This window comes from Mugil cephalus, chromosome 12, assembly GCF_022458985.1.
Source record: "Mugil cephalus isolate CIBA_MC_2020 chromosome 12, CIBA_Mcephalus_1.1, whole genome shotgun sequence".
Taxonomy (NCBI): Eukaryota; Metazoa; Chordata; class Actinopteri; order Mugiliformes; family Mugilidae; genus Mugil; species Mugil cephalus.
In genome coordinates this window covers 11,974,009-11,999,887 of record NC_061781.1, presented here as the reverse complement: position 1 = coordinate 11,999,887, position 25,879 = coordinate 11,974,009, and the positions used below count along the sequence as shown (strand labels likewise).

General features: G+C 42.2%; 2 protein-coding genes across 6 annotated transcripts; one reads left to right on the top strand and one right to left on the bottom strand.

Annotated features, from left to right (window-relative positions):
• Positions 1–26: 26 nt before the first annotated feature.
• LOC125017337 (indian hedgehog B protein-like) lies at positions 27–10,618 on the top strand. The gene is made up of 4 exons (XM_047600336.1): positions 27–1,123; positions 2,366–2,523; positions 2,803–2,906; positions 4,865–10,618. Exons 1-4 carry the CDS (start codon positions 818–820, stop codon positions 5,599–5,601), a joined length of 1,305 nt encoding a protein of 434 aa, XP_047456292.1. The 5' UTR covers positions 27–817; the 3' UTR covers positions 5,602–10,618.
• LOC125017335 (myc box-dependent-interacting protein 1) lies at positions 9,179–24,195 on the bottom strand. Of its 5 annotated transcripts, XM_047600329.1 has the most exons (20): positions 23,862–24,195; positions 22,986–23,066; positions 22,732–22,786; positions 22,556–22,650; positions 21,950–22,045; positions 20,997–21,107; positions 20,804–20,896; positions 20,423–20,508; positions 20,239–20,314; positions 19,793–19,848; positions 19,267–19,311; positions 17,839–17,908; positions 17,430–17,552; positions 17,196–17,279; positions 15,898–15,918; positions 13,046–13,447; positions 12,429–12,485; positions 12,019–12,114; positions 11,814–11,915; positions 9,179–11,719 (listed from the first exon to the last, which is right to left on the bottom strand). In XM_047600329.1, exons 1-20 carry the CDS (start codon positions 23,946–23,948, stop codon positions 11,618–11,620), a joined length of 1,938 nt encoding a protein of 645 aa, XP_047456285.1. In that variant the 5' UTR covers positions 23,949–24,195; the 3' UTR covers positions 9,179–11,617. The 5 variants fall into 5 exon arrangements, with proteins under 5 accessions (XP_047456285.1, XP_047456288.1, XP_047456287.1 ...); XM_047600332.1 differs by lacking the exon at positions 13,046–13,447; XM_047600331.1 differs by lacking the exon at positions 17,196–17,279.
• Positions 24,196–25,879: the final 1,684 nt, after the last annotated feature.

The following is a 25,879-nucleotide window of genomic DNA, read 5'->3' as shown; positions in this document are numbered from 1 at the left end:
GATCGTGATTGTTGTTTACTGTCTGGAAGGGGTGTGAACATACGGTGCAGCCAACGGCACAGACAAACAAAGATAACTACTGGAAATGTGAAGTGGCGGCAATAAAGGGCAAACCTTATGTTTGCTGCTTGCCTGCCTGCCAGCAGTGTGGACAAGATTCTCCAGTGCGCCATGTGCCCAAGAGGGGCGGGGTGGGTGGCAGAGTATAGGGACAGAGGGAGCGAGGGAGAGAGAGGAGGGCAGGACTGGCAGGGTGCGGTCTGAAGTGGCAACAGATCGTTTTGGATCACTCAAATCTCTTCAATTCAACTGGAAAGCTGCAGCCTGTTGCACGCCGGCCGCATGGAGAGGAAAAAAGCTTTCAGTGCAGAGAGGGCACCCACCAAACAGCGAGCGAAAGTGGCTGATGTTGTGACAGTTTCCCAGAGCAAAAGAAAAGAGAGGGAGAGAAACCACAACACTGCAACTTGGATATCAGTGACCGCTCTCTCTCTTTAACTCTCTCACCCACCAAATCGACTTTGAACCTGTTTGTTTAAATACACGGACTTTACAGCCTGCGCTCTTACTGTTGATTCTGTAAGGCGGTGGGAGCGAAGTTTCTCAATTTGGGTCAATGTTTCGGAGAGGCTAAAAACTTTTTTTTTTCTTTTGATATCCTGATGTTGCCCCGTTCAGCCGAGGTGCTGATCTTCATTTACCCGAGCTTTTCGGACGTGGGGTTCCAACTGTCACGGACAATGGAGTCGGGAACCAAACCGGGGAGGTACTGAAGACATCTCTCTCCCCCGGGAGAGACCTCCCTCCCCCCGGGGCGATGCGGATCTCCTTCCTCCTTCTCACCGCCTCTCTGTGTGCCTTGGTCCTCCTCCTCGCACCTGCCTCGGAGGGCTGCGGACCGGGGAGAGGGCACGGCAAGAGGCGGCTCCCGAAGAAGCTCATCCCGCTCGCCTACAAGCAATTCAGCCCCAACGTCGCCGAGAAGACCCTGGGAGCCAGCGGGCGACCAGAGGGCAAAATAACACGCAACTCCGAGCGCTTTAAAGAACTGACGCCGAATTACAACACAGATATAATCTTTAAAGATGAAGAGGACACTGGCGCCGACAGGCTCATGACCCAGGTAAGGAGGGATAGGTGAATTAGTACAGGTGCGCAAATCAAAGTCGCGCAAAGCGAGCCATTGTTTTCTAGGTGCTGCTGCCGTGTCTTCAGTAGGTAGCCTACTAAACTGAATTTCAGGAACTCATTCGTTAATCATGAACTGACAGCTGAGAGCAGCGAGCATATTCCCTGCGCCTGAGTGAAGTGAATCGCTTCAGAGCACACTGTTGCATCCAACTGTCTGCTGAATATCTGCCCCTCAGTTCAATGTTTAAACCAAAATGATTGATTTAATTGACTTTTGGTCATTCGTTTCACCTCTGGGTTTGGCTACCAGACATGCTTAGTTGCTGTTATTGCCTCGCAGCGTGGCATTTAGTCCACGCACCAAGCAGTCTCCATCAGCGTCAAAATCGAGAAAGTGTTCCCATTTGAATAGCACACACAGAGCGTAATATCATCTTTGGGATTTTTACCTTCCCTTCCCTAGAAAGAATATGAATTCATCCTAGTTTTATGTTAGAGTTGTGTTGAAGGCATTTAAACCCATTTGTAAGTTAAACAACTAAATTCGTGTCTCCTTTAACCTCAGTGCGTAAAAACTATACCTACGTTTGGTGGATTTATTCATTTTGTCGTGAAATGTTCATTCATTCATTCATTCATTCATTCATTCATTCACTCACTGAAGAACTAACATTAACCACAATGTTTCAAATCAGTTTATCTGAGCAAATTCTTCTGAACTGCCACTTACACAAGTCCTAAATCATCCCCAGTAGTCACACAGTCATTCTTTAGTGTACTTTGACCATTCTTCTGACAAAGTTCACATGTCAGAGTTGTAATATATCTTATTCTCCACAGCTCTTGTCTTTTTCTTGCTTGTTTTTCGTTAGGCAAGCACCTAGTTACGTTCTTGCAGTTCCTGGGCAGGACTTTAGTTTCACTCAGCTGTTCCACTTTATCTCTTTTATATTTGATCTAGTTTTCAGTGTCTCCGCCTTAATTTGATGACAGTGATGTTTATGACTAACTGCCCAATAAGAGACACACACTGTCTGTATGATTTTATTTTTTCCTGTCTTTTGGTTACACGGATGTAATAATTTTTCTAACTCATCACATTCCATTGGTCTCACAGTATTCTTTTTCCACCTCAGCCTATTTTCGGACCGCTAAGTCCTACTGGGACTAACTGTTTTCCTGAAGATTTGTTTCTAAGAACCTTCCATCTTTTTTTTCTCTCCCTGTCTCTCAGCGTTGTAAAGACAAGTTAAACTCGTTGGCCATCTCTGTGATGAACATGTGGCCAGGCATGAAGCTGAGAGTGACTGAGGGCTGGGACGAAGATGGTCACCATTCGGAGGACTCCCTGCACTATGAGGGCCGAGCTGTGGACATCACCACGTCAGACAGGTAGACATGCATTAGCCCACGTTGTGTGACGTAAGCAGGCCAGACGCTGGCCAAACAATTAAGTTTAGTTGCTGTCTGACAGTTATGACATTAACAGGTCTGTCAATCAACTTATCAGTAACATGATGAGTAAACCAATGTGTCAGTGAGCCACATTTTTTTCTGGTAGAAAATTTAGGAGCTTCTAGAGAATTTTCTGTTTTTATTCTCTACAAAATGTGCTAGATTCCAATTCTGAATCACACTGGATGTTAAGAACATATTTTGTCCTCTCCACAGGGACAGAAATAAGTATGCCATGTTGGCTCGCTTGGCCGTAGAAGCTGGATTTGACTGGGTCTACTATGAGTCCAAAGCCCACATTCACTGCAGCGTCAAGTCAGGTAAGAGTATGAGCTGCAATGTGTCTTTGAATTCTTTTTGTGTTTGCAGCCAGCTGTGATTACCGCTAATGAGGCTGATGCCAGACTCTTTGTTTGTCACTGATGGTTTACCTCGCCTTCCACTGCCTGTATGATCACCATCATCCATTGGTGTGTGTTTGTGTGTATGGCCTACTGGGAGGCAATCAAAGCAGGGCGTGCACCTGTGCTCTTTGTTGCATTTAGTCTCACGTCTTGGTCAAATCTCATCAGTCTCAGAGTCTAGTGACTTTTTATAATGTGCAGATGGCATGGATCCAGGCTATGCTATATTTAGCCATGTGGCAATCCCATGGCAAATACTACATGCACAATAGCAACACTTTTTATATACTGTCCAGTTAATAATATAGAAACACTTATGTACTGAATATTTACAGTTGCACCTGACATTCTTGTCTGCATTTCTGTGGCAAATTTGCATTTTTTCAACGCTATCGTCAGTATTAGAGAACATTTTTACAACCCCCTTTATCGGACTCAGTCAACAGTAGTTGACAGCATTCCAGTCTCAGATATTCTACCTTTTGAGACATTATAGAAATCCATTCACCCATGTCTGGTACCACCAGTTATTTGATGCCAAACTACATTCTAGCCGTCTGCCGAGGTTAGTAGGCTGTGAGATGATTAACTCTCTCTTTGTTTTGCTGTTGCTTTTCCTTCAGTAGGTTTCTTTTAAGATTTCTTATCTGAGTCTTATCACCTCCTCCTGGTCACAGCCCTCCTTCTCAGCAGCCTTCAGGCTCACAGACACACGCACCTTGGACAAATATTTGGCCGCCTTAAGACAACCCTCCCACACAAACACACACACACACACACACACACACACACACACACACACACTTGTAGATTATTTTCTATTTCAAACTGATTGTGTCACCAGCAGTAATAGAAAATATTCATGTCTATTTGTTGATATACATATACATATTTCTACAATGGAAGAATTTATCGTTGGTGGTTAATCTCTTTTGAGCGTCTCAGTCCTCATGGATCCCTCTCGAGTGGGCATGTGATTCGGTTTCAAGCACAAACTCGGCTGTAATCCAAACAATATCTAGAACCTGAGTCTGTGTACTTTCCTGTCTCTGTGACCCCAGGCCATGCTCTGACTGCCGTGATACAATCAGCTGGTTATCCATTAGCCCTCGCTGACTACACCTTCTTGCTACCTCGTCTCACCACGTCTTAAAGGGCCTAAGCTAATTTAGAAATCTTTCAAACAAGATCAAATACACTGCCCGTGGCGATTTTGGTGGTCTAAATGGAAGAGGCAAATGATCGAAAAAGGAACATAACCAAGACGGTTTCATTTACATCTGCCATAATGACGCAGCAAAATGTGGTTCGACAGACGCCTAGCTAGAGAGACATATCTTTCTTAACAGCTGTGAATGAAAAAAAAAATTAATAAATCAACCCCCAGCAATAATTTTTGCATTTTCATTAGTTATAGCACACAAGTAATAGCAAAGTAATGGTAAAATCAATAACTGATCAAAGCTCTGTTTATATATGCACACACACACACACACACACACACACACACACACACATATATATAATTTTCTGTCTCTGTGTTTATGAGTTCAAGTCCAAGGACAGACGCAAGACAAAGTTTGAACCTGAGCCATATTATATACATAAGTTAACAACCTATCCCTCATTCACTAAGATAAAGCTGCTCTTGAGCCTGTGTCAAAGTCTCACCTGCTTTATAGCTCACTCAGTGACCTAGAATAATGAACACATGCAGTTGCTATAAAGGGCCAAATGCCAATGAATTGTTTCAGGCTTTGTTCTTGTTTCCCCTTTTCATCCTTTCCCCAGCTACAAAGTGCCACATGCAAGACAATGTAAAACTGCGCCAAATATAATCATGTAAAATCCTCTTCTCTCGTTTGCTTTTACAGAACATTCAGTGGCAGCCAAAACGGGCGGCTGTTTCCCAGGTGATGCTCAGGTTACCCTCGAAGGCGGGGCCACTAAACAGATGCATGACCTTCTCCCTGGCGACCGTGTCTTGGCTTCCTCGACAACAGATGGTCTTGGTCCCCTTCTCTACAGCCCAGTCTTGTCCTTCCTGGACCGCCAGCCTGCCGTCGCAAAGATCTTCTACACTATCGGGACAGACGCGGGACTTAATATTACTCTCACAGCAGCTCACCTGATCTTCGCTGCAGACTGCTCTGCTAGGCTGAGTGAGCCTGGGACGAATGAAACGGCGGAGGAGACACTACCGGGTCCCATTTGGGAGGGCAGGCCAGGCTGGAGAGCAGGTCTGAGGACAGTTTTTGCCAGCGAGGTCCGGCCGGGACAGTGTGTGTTAACGTCAGCTGGGAAAACGAGATCACAGGCAAGACTTTCGGTGGTGACTTTTGTGGAGGAGCAGAGGAACACTGGGTTGTACGCCCCACTCACCCAGCACGGGTCTATAGTGGTGAACGGTGTGGTGGCATCCTGCTATGCTGCTGTGGACAGTCACTATTTGTCCCACTGGGCCCTGGCCCCACTGAGATTCTTCTACAGCCTGACAGGGCCTTCAGAAGCGCAGAGCGATGGGCTGCACTGGTACCCTTGGCTTCTACAGAAGCTGGGGAAAATACTGCTGGACACCGGACACTTCCACCCCTGGGGTGTCGAACAGTGACATCAACAGCAGCCGCAGAGAAATGACTGGTGGCGTACCTGTTTTCAGGATAACCAAAGTACAGAGTACATCTTTCCTTCTATTCAGCGGAAAGCGATCAACCGAACACTAAAGACAATCAATTTTATTGTGTAAATATATTTTCCACTTGCCTGTACTTGCTGTACTTAAAGAAAACTTTTAAAATGCACATTTAAAATTGATCAAGTTGACGAAAGTGAAGGCGTGAGAGACAATGGTATAATTTTCATGAGATTTGCATTGGACTTAGATGTGGCAGAAAACCTGAAATACAGACATAGCAGCAGTAGATTTTAATATATTTCATTTTCCCTCAGAAAACCCACGAGATCAAAAGCAGGGAGCATGACACAGATCTAGATCTAGATTTTTTGTTTTACACCAAAAAATAATCAGTGAAGTAAGACAGTCAGGTCTCATCACTCGCTTGTTCTGAATTTGCCGTGATCTGTCAGCCCACAGATGCAGTTAGAAGAGACATAAAAGAATCTTTAGAGAGCTATGTGCATAAGAGAGAAACTTCAAGTGAACACCTGAAGGGAACACTTTAGGAGGAGGAAGAGGAGGAGGAGGAGGAATGAAGAATAGCACAGAGAACGCTCATGACTGAACAAGGAGAGATGTGAGGCTCTATATGTACATAGGTATTTATACAGTTAAGTCACACTAGGTAGGAAATGAATTAACTTTACACAGTCTTCACTGCAGTGAATTCTTTATTCTTCTTTTCAGAGCCCGTTCTGTATATCAGAACTAATTTACAAACCGTTATTTAACTGCATAGTTTATAAAGTTCACTACAGCGTGGATAATGATGTTATATCCGTCTGCTGAATGCTGCGTGGCCGTGTGCTGCATGCTGTTGGACTGTACTGTAGTTTGAACTATTGAACGGCAGGGAACCCAGATGAGGAAACAGCACTTGTGTTGCGGCGTGTGTACAATTGGTCACTTACTGATGCAGGACAGATGCATGGTGCTACAATGGCCACCCTGTCTCCTTACCTGTTTTTTTTTCCAAGTCTGCTTTCACACATTCAATTGTCTCAAACTGTTTCATGTGGCTCATTCATACATCTTCATGTTTTCATCAGATGTTTTATTTAAAGGTCTACTTGTTTTTCACTGTTTCGGGTTTTCAGGTCAGAAGTATCTTGTTAAAACAAGACTCAGGCTGTATTCAACTACTGTATTAAGTAACAGCTATGCATCATATTAAATAGTAATTATTTTTATTCTTGAATAATAAGAGTTTATTTTATAGCTCTCCTTTGCATGGTCTTTTATTTTTTATATACATCTGTTACCCCAGACTTAAGGCCCTGATAGGCAGAGATGCAGCAAATCTGACTTTTAACACTTACGCTATGGGAAGCAGATCTCATCCTGTGATACGTTACTGGGTAGGCGTGAAATTTTGTAGTTGTCCAAATGCCCTTCCGGTCTAAAATCATTGAGTACGCTCAGACTCAGATATTTGCAGTTGTCTGGGAACTCCAAGGTATTCATCTATGACTGCTCAAAGATTTGTCAAATATGTATATTAAGCTATTGTTGGAGAGACTATTTAAAGATCTATTTTTAGAAAATAATGTAAAAATATTGTTATTCTGTTTGCAACTCTGTTCATAAAAAATACTGTATTTGAAACAAACTTTTTTTTGTTTTGTTTGTTCAGTCCAGAGGAAAAAAAGCCACAAGCCATGACAATCAAGAAATAGTCTCTGCAATAAAGTCAGTTGTAATGTCATTAAGCCTGTTCTGATACAATAATCATTTTAGAGGTTCTACTGTGAGGCTAGGAAGAGAGTTTCAAACACGTGCTAGCAGTCATGTTTGGCTTGTTGATTGATGACCAACAATAACACAGTGATCGCTGTTAAAGTCATGGGAAAGTGAAATATCTGTAGCACGATCTGAGCACAGCTTCAGCTGCTGTGGTTACAGGGTGGGCTGCTGGTTGGTTTCAGTACCACGGACAGCAGCTCTCAGCCAGGCTCTTCTTTCCTCTGCTTGATCTGAAAGAGTCTTTCTTTTTTCCCCAGAATGTAGTCTTTGGACACAGCACACCCTGCTGGACGCTACTGCACAAAGCAGAGAAGACGTAATAATAATAATGATAAGTTAACAGAAGAAAGGGGCCCAGTAGTTGAGGAGAAATACACTGAGCAGCCACAATATTAAAACCACTGACAGGAGAAGTAAATAAAATTGACCTTCTTGTGATGATACAATGTTCTGCTCAGAAACTTTTGGACCTGGCATTCACATGGATGTTACTTAGACATGTACCACCCGCCTAGAGCAGAACACCCCCCTTTTGAACTTTTTTGTAGGACTGAAATACTTCATCCTAAAATCATGAGTATCCTGATGCCAGCAGATGGTTGGATTTTAAAAAGACAATGTAATCCAACATTAAAACAGCTCAAATAATATAACATTCATATCACGTATAATACAGTATATACCATGCATGTATTGACAGTTTACCTTGGATTTGATTAACCATTACAATGACAGAGATGACGAGTGTGAGACTTTCAGGACAACAACATAAAGCTACATTAAAATAAATCTCATCATGCAACTGTCAATATCAAACTAAAATATGTTTACTTTTAGTTAAATTATAGAGATTTATTGATAGTTACATAATCTTTTATAGTTATAGCATCTATTATTGCACATATTGTCAGTCAACCATGCTGAATGAACACCAAAGGTTGGTCTGGATCTTCCACAGACAACAACAAACATCAACACTGAGAGGGTGATCGCGCTCTGTCCTGATTTATTAATGTGTATTTCTTTATTTGTATTTAATTGTTGAAGATCACATGATGGTCTGACTGTTTAAGATTATTTAATAATGGAATGAGTTCTCTGTTTTGTTGTTTTTGTCCTGTCTTCTTTATATATATATATATATATATATATATTCCAGGCTGGCTGGTATATCTGTTGCGCTTTAAATAACTAGCTATCAACACATGCAATATGTCGTCACATTCAAAGTTCTGGTAAACTAAATTTGATGATTTGAATCTTGATAAGTTTGTGTCTGGATTGGGCAGATCCAACCCAATGCTGCTTTGGAAAAAAATAAAATGGCACATGGATGAATTACCTGATTCCACATAATGACACAATTTCCAAGTTCAGATCATTCTGGTCAAGATTTAAGGACAATTTTGTTTTTAATAACCTCAACTAGGGTGGTTTGTTTTGCAGTGGAGCTGTGGCCTAATGGTTACAGAAGCAGCTTTGAGACTGTGGAGTCACCGATAAAATCACCAATATGATTGAGGTGCCTTGCGCAAACACCACTGCTTCAAGTGTTTTTCACTTGAACATATTGGGCACACATGGGACATATGTACATATACACTTTACCTGGCAAGATAACCCTAACCTGGTTTTATTACTTTTTACTATTTACTTTTTATCTGCAACCTCAAAACCAGGATTAACTACTAGAGAAAGAATGCTGACTGTTTCATTACTAAAAAAATATCAAAACAGACCCCAAGAAAGAAGAAGAGAACCTCAAAAATGTGTATCCTAGGTATTTTTTTTATTATTATTGGTCAGTTAGGTACAGGAAAAAAAACTTTTTGTCATATCCCATAGCGCGTCGCTGCAGGAGACTGATCCATAAAGACAGATACAGAACCAGACTCAGGTAAAACATTCACCAATTTATACATTAAAATTTGGAAACGAGGAGTCAGAGTGATTGGTTTACCTATCATGTGCAGGTGTTGTTCTCACATGAGGCTTTTTCAATACACATGAAAAAAATCATGCACATCCTGGCGGTTAAAATACTGAAAACCGTTACAAAAAAATCTGTCCACCTGAGTCTGGTGGCTTTAAACGTATCTCTATGCGCGCCGTCTCCGGATAATTAACTCTGTTTGGACCACGATACTCAGCAACATTTTGAGGCAAGGCTGATGGACAACCATTAATTATGATCAGGACGGATTGGAGAGAGAGACAGAATAGTAGTAAAACGCACACTGCAACGGCCCACCACCATTCGTTATATATCAAGATTAACAAAAATAAAGTTAAAAAATAAATAAATAAAAAAATTGCTTGTTTCAATTGCCTCAAATGTGACTCAAGTATCACTGTCTTAAATTAAGGGTGTTCACACAACAACACATGGGAAGTCAGCATGCTCACAGTAACTCACATACAGATATGAATGTCTTTATAGAATATGTATCTGTCATCACAGCTTGGCAAAATTACACTTATACACAACAAATGCACAATAACACCTGGAACCAGAATACCAGCCAGTGGAAAAAGACCCAATACGTTTTGCCTCCGTCCTGTCAGAATAGCGTCTTGTAAAACGGATGACCTTATCCTCCCGGTAGACGGTGGTGGTATCGTCCAATAACAATAGCCTATAGATAAAGATTTATGTTTCTCAAACAACACACACACACACACACACGATCGTACACACATACAGATTCTCTCACGCTTATTACATGTTAACAACATCATGAGAATCTCTTTTAAGTCTGACTGAACGAATGACTGAGTGTGAGATAGATTTTAACTACCTGCGCGGCTACGTCGAGAGCAGTAAACCTTATAGAAGTACAAAACACTCCGTAACATCCTCGGTTGGCAATTATGTTGACATAGTTACATAGGCTATACGTAGTCCTTGCTTGGCAGCATACAAAAATAAAAGAAGTTGCTCTGGTGCATATTCAGAATTATCTGCATTTCAGTTTCTCTATGCAACTGTTTTTCGGCACGTTTTTCTTTTGTTTTTTTTTAAACGAATGAGGCTGGCTCAGTTTTTTATATATTTGATTAGTGTTAGGATGTTGCCACATTTATAAATATAACTCGTAGACTACCAGTAGCAGCTTCTCATCGATGTGGTTTTGTGGCTAGCTTATCGGCAAGCCCGACTAATGCATATTTAGAATCCCTTGCGGAAAAAAAAAAAACAACCACACAACTTCACACAGTTTCAAGGAATTAAAAACTGACTGATTTGAAAGGTTGGGGAGGTTTTCTACTCTACACCAGAACTGTTAAATTCTTCGCTGTTACTATAGGCTGGTGTCTGATGACTTGTAACTGTATATGCATTTATTTGGATTTTAACAACAGGTTCGCTCACCTATACCACCATAGAATCTATACTAATACAACAACCAAGGGCCCGTTTTCCACAAGTAAACAATGAAAGTAGGGATAAAGGATGGGCTGCACGTGTTCAAAAGACACTCAGTCAAGAGTGTGATCACAAATCTGAAAACAGCAGCACTAGAATAAATGTGCTGCTCGGCTGATTAGGCTTGTGTGTGTTTGAAGGTCTTTTTGCATTTTGACAGAGGTGAAGGTGCAGGCAATGAGGTGGGTGAATGATTCTGATGATAGCGAAAACTCTACTCGTGTGATTTTGCAATTTGGTCAGTCTGGTTTTAGTACTTAGACCCTGTCACCCTCTATAAAACAGATGATAGGGCTTATACTGTATGCGTGTAAGGGATACTCTGCTACAGGCGACGTCCTTTTGATGATTTAACACCCCTCTCAGTCTCTCAACGCCAACTTAACACATCTCAATAGACTCTCTTATGGGAAGATATGGCCAAAGATAAATCGTTATCATACAATTTCAGTTGCAACCACTGCAGAGGTAACCAGCCTCGTGTCTAACCTGTGTGACCGCGCAACCTCTAAACCATTTCTCACTGGTGGAGCGGCAACAATGCTACAAAAACCTGTGAAATGGTTACATCTGTAAATTGTAAGTGTTCCACAGAAATGCCAAGGTTCACTTTTAGCACAGTGTAGCAGACCTTAGAAATGCATGATTTCACCCAGGGCTGTGACAGCTCTGCTTCTATGGCCAAAGTCCTAGTAAAGATACAGTATCAGAGGGGAGAAAAGGATATAGGCAAGAGGGATAGAAACATGAAGAAGGGAGCTGGAATGACGTCCTCCCCTTTCACAGCCTCTGGGTGAAGTTTTCGGGAAATACTCCTTTGGCGGCGTTTTCTTTGTTTTGCAGCCAGTCGTCCTGCTTTATTCCCATCAGCCAGCCGTCGTCCTAAACACACATTTGTGCAAAGCGTTTTACAGTTACCTCTGTGTTTGCATGACAACACATCACATCGCCGTGTGTCTCGTGTGTCTGCGTGTACCTGCTCATCGGGGTTGTCAAAGACGATTACTAGCACCACATCACCGGCCTTCATCTCCAGTTCGTCGGTGTCGTTGGCCGCGTAATCGTGCATCACCTGGACCTATTTCACACGAATGCTCACTTAAATAATCTGCATACATTCAAAATGTCTGTGGGTAGATTTTCACCACTACTAAGATGTTTTTTTTAGTGTCCTGTTTTACCTTGAACAGGAAGCCAGGGGGCATTTCTGCAGGCTCTGGTGCTGCTTCTGGTGCTGCTTCTGTTGGTTCTGCTGCTTCCGGTGCTTCTGCAGGTGTCTAGGCAGAAAAAGAATCACAATCTAGAGACGTTGTCTGATGTGAAGTTGTCTGTATGGCAACTCTTCACTTGGAGATGAATCTAGATGCAATGAAGAGGCACATAATTGAGCCAAATATGTATTTCCTTAAGGCAGAAAACTTACATATGCTTACTGCTCTTGATAAGGACTTAATTTTTGATAAAATCAACAGATAAAATTAATTATTCTGTCACTTATGAGATGAAACATGTATGAGAATACACATATCATAGCCTTTCCAAGGTAATTATCACCGTAACTTCATGTTACAGAATTTCCTCTTGTTCTCACCTCTTCTATTACTGGCTCTTCCTCTGCTGGTGCAGCAGCTGCTGCTGCAGACTCACCCTGGGAGCAGAGAAGAGCGGAATAACAATGGCAAGTTAAAGGGTGAGACAGGTGAGAATTCAAATAAATTAAGCAAAGAATAACATTAGGACAACATGACAAGACAAAAACAGACAAAAACACCAAGAAAGCCAAGAAGCCTCAACAGCAAGGTCCTGGTTAATACAGGCATGTTGAATGGACAGCAAGATTAGATACAACTGCACAGTTGCTACAAAGATAAAGCTCTTGCACAGCATACTATGTGCATGAATTGTGATTAGCAGTGGCTGAGATTAACTGTGTGTATTAATAAGCATATGTCTCTATTCTTTTTTTCCCCTCATCATTTCTTTTCAACTTGCCCTCTTAATCATAGCTGATGCATCCATGCGTCTGGTCCAGATGCATCCTAAATCTTTCCGTGTCAAGATTTCTCCATCTTTTCACTTTTAATTCATAATTCATCTTGGCATTATCTGCTTCTGTCCAGTACCCCATGCTCAAACTTCCTTGTCAAGAGTCGATGCATCCACCATTTCCATCCAGATGCATCTCTCCATTATTCTCTCCTTGGTTACCTGACCCTCTTCATTATCCAACTCATCAGCAGCTGGGGTGGCTTCCTCTGCAGCTGCGTCAGCTGGAGCCTCATCTGCAGGTGTTTCATCGTCCGTGGCAGGCACCTCTGCTGCGGCTGCCTGACTTCCGTCATCACCCCAGTCGTCTTGAGCTTCAGCCACGGTGTCGTAATGGACTGGCTGGCTCTCATCATCATCATCATCATCCCATCCCTTCTGAGCCGCAGCCACGGGGTCATAGCGAACTGGCTTGGTTCCGTCGTCCCCCCAGCCTTCTGTGGCAGCTGCTATGGGGTCATAGCGAACAGGCTGTGAACCGTCATCCCCCCAGGCCTCTGTAGCAGCAGTCACAGGGTCTTGGAACTCCGGAGTCTCTTCTTCCTGGGCACCACTGTCCTCAGGCTGAAGGGCAAGGGTCAGGTTTCACAAGAGATAATTTACCTTATGGATACTGAAAGGGCTTTATAAATCAAATGGGTGAGGGGATCTTAAGGGACTGAAGGCTATAGAAGATACAATGGCAGAGTATTTAAGGGCAGATTCAATTTTTAAATGTATGTGGTTAAAAGGTCCGGTCTGTATCGTGTGAGTATGGAAGTGTGGAGCGTGTAGCCATTGTACCATCACAAAAGTGGGTTAAGGATCAAAGAAAAATGTACTCAATAGATAAGAAAACTGAGGATTATAAAAGGACACTAAAATGATGAAAAAAGGGGGTTAATCATATCAACTAATTACATTAAAATTAATGTTAAAATATTAAAAGACCATAACTCAGACCTTAACTCATGCCTTACATGGACTACTCAAAATGTTATGACTAGCAATGGCAATGTTGTTTAGTTGGCTGCTTTGGGTTTTCCTCTAGTGCCACTCAAAGCTTTTACAGTTTGGACATTCATGTCTCTTTCTGATGGAAATGATCATAATCAGATTGTTGTCTCTAGTGACGTAATCAGGTCCAAACTATAAATACACAGCAGAATGGGACGCTTGAAGCTACGAAGATTGCACAGAGCGAAAGTACATTGAATTAGCCTGGTCTATATAAACAAGCGTCGCAGTTGTCAGATAAAGCCAAGACTGTGGGGCAGCTTTGAATACAGAGTGCGCTTTAAACATATTGGAACAGAAATATCACACACTGTTGTTACAATACAGCATATCTGTTAGGTAATTCAAGACATTTTACATTTCTGGGCTCTTTCTCCGGCATAAAGCTGCCACATATGCAATAATCAATTTGAGATATAGTCCCTAGCGAGATGACTGTGATGTGATAATATGATACGATAGCATAGTTCCTATAGTAACTATATATATGACAAAAGCCTGCAAAATAGATTCCCAACCAGACTTTAACAGGGATGTTACCAAGCTAACATGCTACATTAAGATCTTGAATACAGTAAAGGCTCTTGTTAATATATGACAATGTTTGCATGTTAAAATAAGCGTTTCACTCAAAGAACGGCTAAGCATTTGAAATCCATGGGGGGATGTAAGCATCTGATTAGCAAAGGAGCTAAAATTTGTAAAATGAGAATGGTCTTTTAATAGATTTGAACATAGATCAGTGTTAAGGGTGTTGAGATCTGTAGGTTAAAATGTTTAAAGTGGGGATCACTGTGGTTTTGCAATGATTCTGGGCCATGAAAGATGTCATCAGCATGTCATCAAGTCATCAGTGTCACCATCATAACCATCACAAGAAGCCAAGAAGATTCACGTAGAGGCATTGGCCTTTATAGAGGAGGTTCGGAGTAAATCAAAAGACAGATGAAGATAAGGAAAGGTGGCAGGAGAAGGCAGAAAGACTTTTTTTTTCCCATCAGAAGATAGATGTTGGATCTTCTGTGTGCAGTTAGCAAGTATGGATTGTAATTCCATGGCTATGTTCAGATGGAGAAAGAGGAAGTAAGCTTTGTAAGAGCAGAGGTGTCGTCCCTTTGTGAGCCATGACTGCTTTGCATCAAGCTCTAGTGCAGCGCAACTCCACGAGTGTCCGGACACATCTCTCTTACAGTGGCAGGGATGAACAAAAAGGTTAGTTAATGGTCAGGAGGCCGAGGCGTTGTGAAGTTGCCCACTGGTTCTCGTCAGTTCACCACTTTGAGCCCAGTGTGAACAGGAGCAACTTCACTTTCAGAACAAAACTGATCCCTGTGTGTCACATGGAGCAGGAAGGCAACATGTAAAGGCTACATGTTCTGTCGGTTCAACATGTGAACATACAGGGATATGCAGGGAAAACGGAAAGAAGGGAGTTCAATTCAGCTGCAAATTCTTTGACAACCACATGGAGCTTTTATTTGCATCACATTTGTTGTCTCTGGAAGTCCGTTCTCTCTTACAATCAATCATTTAAATGTTTCAGATATACTTTCTATAGCTTTAATATAATGTATGATGTAATAGACAAAGGGAGAAGATTGGACATAAAACACTGGTTATATTGATTCAATAAACGTGTAAAATGTCAATTTGAAACTGAACTGACTCAAGCTTGTTCCCAAGTTCCATTTGTGCTGTACAACAATATCCTCAGTGTTTAGTGTTATCACATCAAGCACTGCAGACACAACGATGACGCACAAACAGATCCGGGACGCACAAATGAAAGGTGAATATTATATGATATGAAAGAAAGCAACAACAAATAAGAGGCATTACAGCAGATGCATAATGAGAGTGGGGTTTTTATAATGGCCACTTAAACACGCAATGTTAGTGAATTGGTGGTTACTATGGTCAGAAATAACAATACGCCGATAGGGATGGTGATCATGATGACAATTAGATTATTTCTCCAATTGTTTAAGACACTTTTAACACGAGGATGATGAGCTTACCCACGAATCCCAGTTTGCGGGCTGCAGAGAACAAAGGAGGAGTTTGAATTAGACGAGCAGAATTCTTTCCAAGTTTACAAAGCCTGTAGCATTCAGTAACAGGTCCCATGCTCTAAGCCTACAAGCCCACAGCACCAGATTTCCAGCAGGAGGAAAAGAAGAAGAAAGGAGAGTCGCAGCACTACCAGGGGAAGCCTGAAGTATAAAGTCATGTGTGTCCAACAATTCTCTTGAATGGTTGTTGCATGTGCACAAAGTGATGAGCGTAGCGTCATTTTTTCATTTAGTTTGAGTTAACTATAATAATCCTGGTCCGTGTTAATATTTTAATAATAATTTAATCTTTCTTATCATAATTCTTAGCACTACTGTATGATTAACTGTAAGACAGGCAGTGCAGAGATTTATCTATATATCTGAAATTGTTACAGATGAAAACTGAAAATTGTCTGAAGCTTTGCTAAAAGTGATGAGCAGATTCTTCTAAAAGTTCTTTCCTTTTATCCATCTAAAATATTTTTACCATCACCATTAACAGTCAAAATGAATACTAAGTGGACTCTGTACTCTAGCTACACCACTATGCAAGATGCAAAACCTAAAAAATGACCTGAAAGACACTGATAAGCGCCAAATAATTTTCTCACCTTTAAAATTATGCAAACCACAGGTCAAAGGAAGAAGTAAATTGATTAGTTGTTAATGTCGCGTTTGCCAAAACTATGCACAAAAAAAATCCTTTTAAATTAAAGAAATAAGTAAAAACCGTTCCCAGTGTTGTGAGCAACCTTTAAGTTACTCAAGACTTTTCCAGTCCTGAGGGGAAAGAAACAAGAGCAGAGCAGGACTGTGGTCTGCACTTCATGCCATGAGTGATCTGTGGACGGTGCTGAAGCAGGAAGAAGTGGTCACTAGAAGCAGGTTTCTACAGATCATCATGCCATCATCCACCTCTCGCTTGGTCAGTTGGAAAGAAGCAGAGCAGGCAACACTGCACACTATGCCAAGCTTACCAAGTGATTTCATCTTGTATCCAAGAACCTTATTTCACATATTTAAAGTCAGACCAACTGGGCTGCCAACTTGAAATGTTGTTGGCAGATATGTCATTTGATATTTAATCATTTGCAAAAAGTTTTGTCACTGAAACAGCTCATTTCCCAGTGAAACGAGTTAATTTGGACTTTGATATCGTGAAACGGGCTTTCTGAATAGAACATAAAATCTCTTGTGAAGACTGGCATATGCTACAGTAAAGGGTCTCTAAGATCTCTGTGTTCATGCCATGAATCGTCCACCTGTGTGGTTGTGGAAGCTTGGGTCGCTGCACTGAATGAGTCCAGGTCCATGTCCAACAGGGTGCTCACTGCAGGACTGTCAAACTGACAACAACAGGAACAGGAGGGCTCAAACGGGGGCACATAGAATACAACAGAATAGAGCAGAAGAACTAGGAGGAGAGGTAGGACCTACATGGAAAAAAGCGAAACGTTAAGTATTCCACAGTCCATCAGCAGCAGCTCCTCACTTACCTCTGTAGGGGAGGTGACACTGATGTCTGGAGTTGCTGCAGCATCAAACAGGTTGATAATGTTCTCGGTTTTAAGTTCCTTAGATGGGGTCACCTTGGGTGGAGGAGGCACTGCTGGTCTTAGCTGGAGGGAAGAAAAACACTATGGTAGTAGCGTTCTGCTAAATAAGTAAGATCTCAGTGAATGTGCGTGCTAAATTTCACTGCTGTCTGAACTGTGCACGTATGGTATGTATACATAAAAAAAATAGCAGATCAGTGTTAATAATTCTGGATAGTAGTAACATCAGGGCATATGCTGCCAGTCTGACAGAAAACAGCCAGTGTCTGGTCTGTGTTAGTTATGTAATGATGTAATTCTGTGGACTCTGAACAAAGGAATAACAGTAGAGATAAACAAGCGTGTCTACCTTGGACGGGGATTTGGGGATTGGGGGTGGCCCTCCTGGCCTGAGAGTGTGGTTAGTCGCCTCTTTCTCACTGAGTGAATGAGAGAGAAAGAGAGATGGAGGGTAAAAAGCGAACGCACACAGATTACAGACAAAGAAAGGAGGACGTCAAACTGTGTGAGTGACAGGCTGGAGAGACTGCTAAAAGATAAAACGCAACTAGAGAAGGTACACGGCATGCTCTACAAGAGTCCAAGCAGACGTTGTTACTGCGAGAGCTGTCATGCAAGAAAAATGGGAATCTCTCCCACTATCTCTCTCTCCTACCATGCAAGCAGGCTTCGCCTGTGCCTCCAGTGTCCTCACATCATCATCATCATCATCATCATCATCATCATCATCATCATCATCATCATCATCATCATCATCAAAGCGGCACCGGATCTGTAGCTAGTCAAAGAGTTGGGCATATACCTGCAAACTTAATGCTGAACCAGGTGTTTTCTTTCTTTTTTTCCTCTCTCTCTCTCTTTTTTTTTTTTTTTACTTCACATAGGCGGCGGCCTATGTGAAGTAGCGGCTTCACATATCCAAGTCAAGAAATGCAGATTAGATGAACAGCCAGACACCACTGACTCTACCCTAAGGCTCCAAATCTCCAGGGTCCACCACAAGCTCCGGGCTTAGTTTGTGTGCACAGGTTTCCATTAATATGTGTTACTTCCCTTGGGGATGAGCACTTATAACGTCAGTCACTCACGCTTCGCGCTTCTGTGTCGCAGATCTGTGTTCAGTTAAATTAACACAAAAAATGTCGGATTCCTGCGCACTCGCTGCATCTGTTTATTCGTGGATCTTAGTGGAGTAAAACATATATAATTCTAACTTTGTCAGATCCATCTGTTTTGTACACATGAATTTCATGCCTGTTTTCTCTGGAGGAGGGGCCCACGTGTGCTGCACTGAGAGGATGTTTGACGATGGCATTGTACACTGACAGGCTGGAAAGCCCGTCGATGGAAATTTGCAATGTTGGCCTATTGAACAAAAGTATCTTGGCTTGAAAAGACTTGACTTCGGTGAATACAGATGGAATGATGGTTCTGAACACGAACCTCTCGCCTCAAGGTGAAAAGGAGCGTAATGTGCTCGGATTTTTCACTTTGTGCTTTTCAGCGAGTCTCAGTCAGGATGAGATGCTTATGTAACAGTCTAGCCTGGCGCAGCATTAAAGACAGAGGTTTGCTCAACTCTCGAGCACCTGCAGCTCCGAGCACACAACTCTCTGATCAGACAGCGTGTCCGTGAAATCACTTGCACAACCAAGCACTCGTTCTCCTGTCATCCCCCCAGTCTGCAGACCGACATACGACAGCTGGACGGACAGGTAAGTTGGACAGACAGACAAGAGGTTGTGTCACCATGGTTACCACAGCCGCTGCCAGTTACCTCCTGTTCGCTCCTGACGACGGGGTGCCACGGTTACCTGTCTTTCTGAAAGGGGGGGAGGTTCATGGGTGGCTCCAGGTTAATGCATGCCATTTAGTGTATCGATACCTGCAGCTTATAAATGCTTGTGCATATTTTAGGAACACAAAACTCGTCCACAGAGATCTAACCCTCACAGGAATATTTTCAAGTAGTTCAACCTCTGAGCCAGCTGCATTCATAATGAATCACGGTGTTCTAAAGAGGTCTAAATATTTTGAAGCATTTCTAAAAAGGTATGATTGCTGCTCCTGTCTGAAAGTAGTCAAACATAAAACAAGCATTTATTTCTGTTGGCTAAGCAGACCAACAGCAGCAGACTGATTGACGTTTCCAGGATTTTGCAAAACAAAAGCTCCAGTTCGACTAGGTAATATTATGAAAATGAAAAGATTTCTTGTTTTCTTCCACAAATCTCTTAAAAATCCAAAGCTGCAGCGTCGCAACAACATGAGAGACTTTAAGAGATGTCGTGTTGCTCACTAACCTGGTTGTATCTGTTCTTTCCAGTGTGTCCAAGATGTCATACAAGTCCTGATCCAACTGCAGGGACAGGAAGACAGGGTGTGAGATATTATATCCATCACAAAGCATTACAGGCCGTTAAATCAATGTATTTTACATTGTCCCATCAGTTTGTATGGCATAATCATAAGACTGGTTTTGTGTGGTCTGTGTTATGATCTACATGCTGCCAAGCGTCTACCGCCTGTTTGCGTCATCTTATCCAAATTCTGACAGTATTCACAAAATTATATGGATTAGTTTGACAGAAAAAATGGGAAATAACTGCAACAACACTTGTTTCAGTTTATGGCAGCAATTACTGTCCATTTTTAGATTCCGCTGCAGCCTCTGTCTCGACGTTATCTGATACGCTGTGTCGATTTCTTTTGTCTGGCCTTCCCAAGCGGGAAAGATCTTTGGACTTACCCGACTTATTTCCTTGTGGAACTTCTCCTCAAAACCGGCCAAACTCTGGAAGGTGCTGACATAAAACCCAACCCGACTAGAAAAAAGGGCAGAGACACAATCCATGAGTGACCTGACTTATGTACCGTGACTGTGCTCATCCATCAGCAGGGAAATCAGTTTCCACAGACACTCAGGCCCGCACCTGTTCCAGAGTGAGGGTAGCTCCTCTTGCAAGTCAATATTAATCTCCTCAAACACCTTCTGGGCTCTTTCCAACTCCTCTTCGGCCTGAAACGCACACACAGTGTGTTGGTACAGTGCATTAGGGTGTGTAGGGGGAGTGTGTGTTTGCTTAAAATCTCCTGCCACTTCTGATTATGCTTCGACACAAATTAGCCCCGACTGCATTGCTGTCATTATTTTTATTCTATTTACAAGAATAGTGTCAACAATGTGCTGGCAAATAAACAAATCATCTTTGTTCCATCGTATATTCCCTTGACTGCTAATGGTTCTCTAATCTAATGCTAATGGTAATGGTGCTCAGCAGCCGTATAGGAAGTACAATAAGATCACAGCGCACCTGGCTCCTGGAGAGACTGCTCTGGGCAACGTTGTGTGCAGACAGGATACCCTGAGCCCAACCCGGAGTGGCCCTTTCCAACAAGGAGGACGGCTGGAGGACAGAAGACGGATTTGATATGTACACACTAAACATTTACGCACGTTAAATTCTCTCCTGAGTTTGAAGCAAACTGCGGCGCATCCGTTTTTACCTTGGTGATTTTAATGCCCCCGTCCTTTTTCTTCGTCTTATGCGTCGCAGCATAGTTATGCCTGGCGCTGTCGTAGTCAACCAGCTTCCTGTCCCTCTTAGCTATACGAGCCTGAGCAAAGTAGAGAAGTATTGTGTCATTAACTAGCCTTCTATGCATCTAAACACTCAGTTTGCACTTTTTCCCACCAAAATCACCATCTCTGTCAACTTTAATATGAACAAATCTGTTCAGACAAATTGTTTGCCACAACTTTTGTGAGACACAATAGATGAATAGGATGAGAAAAATAACAACAGACAGGTGACACATCAATTGATTGCTTAAGTTGAAAATCTGGATATTCTGAAAATGTACTGTATGTTTAAATGCTGAAATTAGTTATCTATCACTAATTTCCGCACACTACAAGAACAGGAAATGTTGGATTGATTCTTGTTGCACGAGAGTTAAAGTTTTTTCACAGAGGGGATTTTGGAAATGCCGTCCATAAATCAGCAAAACAAGTCAATAAAAGCATTTTCGCTTTGTTTTTAGCAATACAGTTCTGTATAATTCAGGCTGGGAAAGATTTATGATCCAACCCAGTCTGTAAAATCCATAAGAATGTAGACAGAAAGTAAATATTTCTGTCTCGGGGTATGAGACAGTAACTCATTTGTCAACATACACACAAACACACGCGAGCGCACACACATAACAAAACCCCATTTATGGCTGAAGAAGTTGTAGATATCACAATAAAACTTCGCTGGCTGATTAGTGACAGTAAGACACTTATTTTTTTGTTCTTTTGATCTAAGGTAGACAAATTGTTGTAAATACCAAATCTTTGATGTTTTCTTTAAACTAACCTGAAAGAACACGCCACAAATGTCAAAACTTAGCAGTGAACGAAATGTATTTTTGCCTGTACTGCCTCCCTGCTAATAGTTTCTGCATGACAAGCTTACCTTGATATCAGGGAACTGGCCCAGGTAAGTATCCATAGAGATGAGAGCGTGATCCACCAACTTCTGGTGGTAATCAGTCCAAAGAACATCACAGTCCTGCAAAACAAATACAAGTAGAGACTGAATCATGCAGTGGTATGCCTTATATATTGTAATCATACATATTTTCACTGTTCGTTCCAGCAGAACTGTTAGTACAAGTTGGCTTCTGGTGCCAAGTACATCTTGGCTTCTGGTCCTGCATCTAAATTAGGACTTAAGCGAAACCCTTTTAACTAATTGCAGTGTGTTCTTGAGGCTTGCGACTTCTTCGGCACAAACCATTAATCCAGAATTAAATGACAGAGTAAACTTTTTTAAAGAGCTGCGCACAATTTCTCACCATACATGTCACCTCGTAACTTTTAAAACTCATATCTCAAGAACGCAACGTTTAGGCACGCGCTACTGTCGCGCTCACGCACAGATGGCAGGAAAAGCAGCTGCTGTGATGCGCAGAGAAATGGACACAGATAACGCATGCACTTAATCAGCAATTGCTGCTTCTGACTTTGCAGTTTAATCACACGGGTGACAAGAAAAAAAGAAAAAAAAAACGTCTCTGACCTCAACGATGGAGTCCACCTCGTTCTTGCCGTACCACTCTGGCTCATACATGTCAGCTAAACACGCCTGCACGTTCTTGGAGGACTCGTGCATGGCTGAGGACGAAAAGACGCGTTAATTAAAGTGTGCATCTGTGTGGATCGTGTGTGTTACTGGGGTTTGTGTGTTTTTGTCACCTTTCACTGCTTCCAGGTATGCTCTTAGGTCTCTCTGGAGTTTGCTGCCTTCAGCCTGGGGATGAAACACAAAACATGAGGCTCCCCAAAAAGCACGCAAAATATGCATTGCACGCTGTGGATCACAACTAAATTGGAAGACAAGCTACAGTGTATCTTTTAATTGGGCTTTACTGTTATGCAAGTGTATTACAGATTACTGGGGAAATTATGTGACTGTGCCAGGCGTCATCAGCCAGTCAGTGGACCCTTACATATTGTTTGTTGAAGTTGATAACCCCCTCCTCGAAAGCAATGTCTTTAGTTTCGTCTGCTTTGCCAAGCTTCTGTAGAACCTGCCAGTCAAACAAATAACGAACGATAACATTAGAGACAGCACTATAAGGGTAGCAATCATTTGAATTTGATTTTCATGTTAACCATCAGCAAACAGAAGGTTAGAATTTGATGCACACAAAAATACGTCCAACATATAACACTATAACTTGTTAGAAAAGTAAATTAATAAAAAGCAGGGTATCCCAGAACATAAATGTTGGGAAGCAGGAACACAAATAAACAAAATCTTGTTAAATAAGCACATTGCAAAGGGCACATATGAGCAAAATCTGCAGCATTTTCACAGTCCCATATTCCCACAATTGTGTGCTGTTTGCCCGGCTTTAGCCCCATAATGCATTCTTGTAGACAAATAGCGCCCCCTCCCATTTATTCAGCGCGCAACGTTGAGGTGCATAGAAGACTAGGCCTCCTATATATCATTTCCACGTATTGCAGCATGGTTGGTTAACGCTCCCGTGGTGCTAGCAGAGTAATAGAGGATGCTGTGGTCAGAATGTGAGCAACCTTCGCTTAGTTACAGATTCAAGCCTCGCAACACCAGGCACGTTAAATTATGACTCCACCGTCTCTCCCTGCAGCATGGACGTGTATGACTGAATGACAGCGTGTGAAGGAAGGACGCGTTTGGACTTGACATTCCCGTTCTCAGATACCCTGCTCTTATTATTATGATGTCGTGATGCGACACTGCGCCTCAGCGGAGGATGCGGCAGCGCTGCCTCCTCGCCGCGTCTAGGCCTGAAATGTAATCCCCCCATACATTAACCCGTAAAAGGAGGATCGCTTACCTTCTCCTGGGCCCTGGTTAGCTTTTTCTGAACGTTGCTGGCCACTTTCCCCGCAGTCAGCCCCTTCCCTAAATTCAGCTCAGCCATCTTGTAGCGTAGATCAGTCTATGGATGCGAGAGGGGATGGGAATAAAAGCAATAACGATCGGCTGGACCGCTACGGTGACCGTTGAGGAAAATGCATCAATGTCCAGTGAGGAAATAACGGCGATAAGTGTAATTGTGTGATCTTATGGTATGTATCTATAGGAGGATGTGAGCGCAGAAAGCTAAGCTGTATTCTCTGATATTGAGCTGCTGTATGTGCGCGTCCCTGTCACAGGAGGAGGAGGAGGAGGAGGAGGATGCTGTGAGAGATGATCTTAAAGGTACAGATGCTGCTGCCGCTGCTGCGCACAGTGAAATGATGCTGTATTAAAGAACACATAAGGCTAACCCTATGAATGAGACAATATGGTTGAAAAGCAAATGCTGCTCTTGTGACCTTTAAACGGTCTTTTGGCTTCAAATCGTAATTTTACATCTCAGATTTGTCAGACTTGCTTTCAGTTTTCATTTTTTTGTTTCCAAAACTCTAAGTCTGCTATTAATCCCAACGTAACTCATGATATCACATATGACGCTGGTTTTCTACGAATGTCACTAAAGAGCAGCTTAGCAGTGACTCCAGGAATACACGATTGTAATTTACTAGATTTATTTATTATTTTTTTTAGAAAGTTGATTTATCTTAAAACCGCAAGTGATTGACTGGAAATATCAAATACAGCAAAGCAAATACGCAAACTATTAAATTGCAGTTAAGGTAGTACGCTGTCGTCAAAAATGCTCTTCAGGGGGGAAATTACTTTCCACAAATGCACAGCAGGCTGACAGTACACGGAAATGATGATCCGACACAGGCCTCCAATCTGTAAATTAATCTCAACATGATGTGACTGCAAGCCTAACTCATAAATCCTGATTTATCTTTTTTCGACATCATCAAGAGTCCAAATTACTTAAGCGAACAGATTTATCAATGTGGAATATGACAAGCTTCTGGTTCGAGATTAGTTTGACTTCCACTAACAGGAAGCTGACTCCTCTCCGGAGGGGGGCGCTATTGCCACACAATATGTGCACACAACGTCTCCAGCGTTTTAGGCGATACCTTTCACTTTTTAAATGTATGGGTTTTTAAGTAAAGTCAAGTGAATACAAACACACTGTAGACTTACAGACAGGAGTCTGTCACCGTCACACAGACCAAGCTGCTCTGACTCATATTATTACTGAAGCCTGTACATTTAAAACAAAGAAGGTGTGAACACTGCTTCCCTGTCAGGTGAGACAAATCAAGCTTTCAGAGGCTGTGTTAATAAAAATACAGTTGGTGATTCTGGGGTGATGTCGGTAACCACAGCTTCCACATTCGTTGCTGAATTCAGAGATAGACAGATAGAGCATTACTCCGGCCATGGGACACCCTCTGCAGTTCTCTGATATCAGAGCCTCTGGTTCCAATTGCAAAGGTCAAAACGAACCTGTTTGAAGAAGTAGCTGGTCCTTCAATGCTGTCATAAGATCTTCCACCAATTAGCGATATTAGGATCTGTGGAGCTCCTTCCTCTGTTACTGTTGACTTCTGGATTTCTCAGGGCACTGTCTCAATAAAGTATTTCAAAGGCAGGAATCCAGTCCTAATACCATCAGATTCCTTCTGCAAGGACTTGCAATCCCTGTAGGTACTTTTGAGAAATGTTTCCTGTGCCAAAATCTCATGTGGACTTCCAGACCAGTGTAGTATATTATCTCCTTGTTTTTCTCTTCTGCCCCTTTCCTGTGTTTGGGGTTTGTGAAGTGTGTATAAAGTTTAAAGGTCAAAAGGTCATTTACCAGATGCCAGCTCGTAAAACTAACCAGACGTAAGGACATAAGTTTAGTTTGTGTATGGGGATTCTTGGGGATGACCATCCTATATAAGGTGACTGGGGAAGCTGAACGAGAGAGGGGATTCGACGATTGGCCAGAAGCCC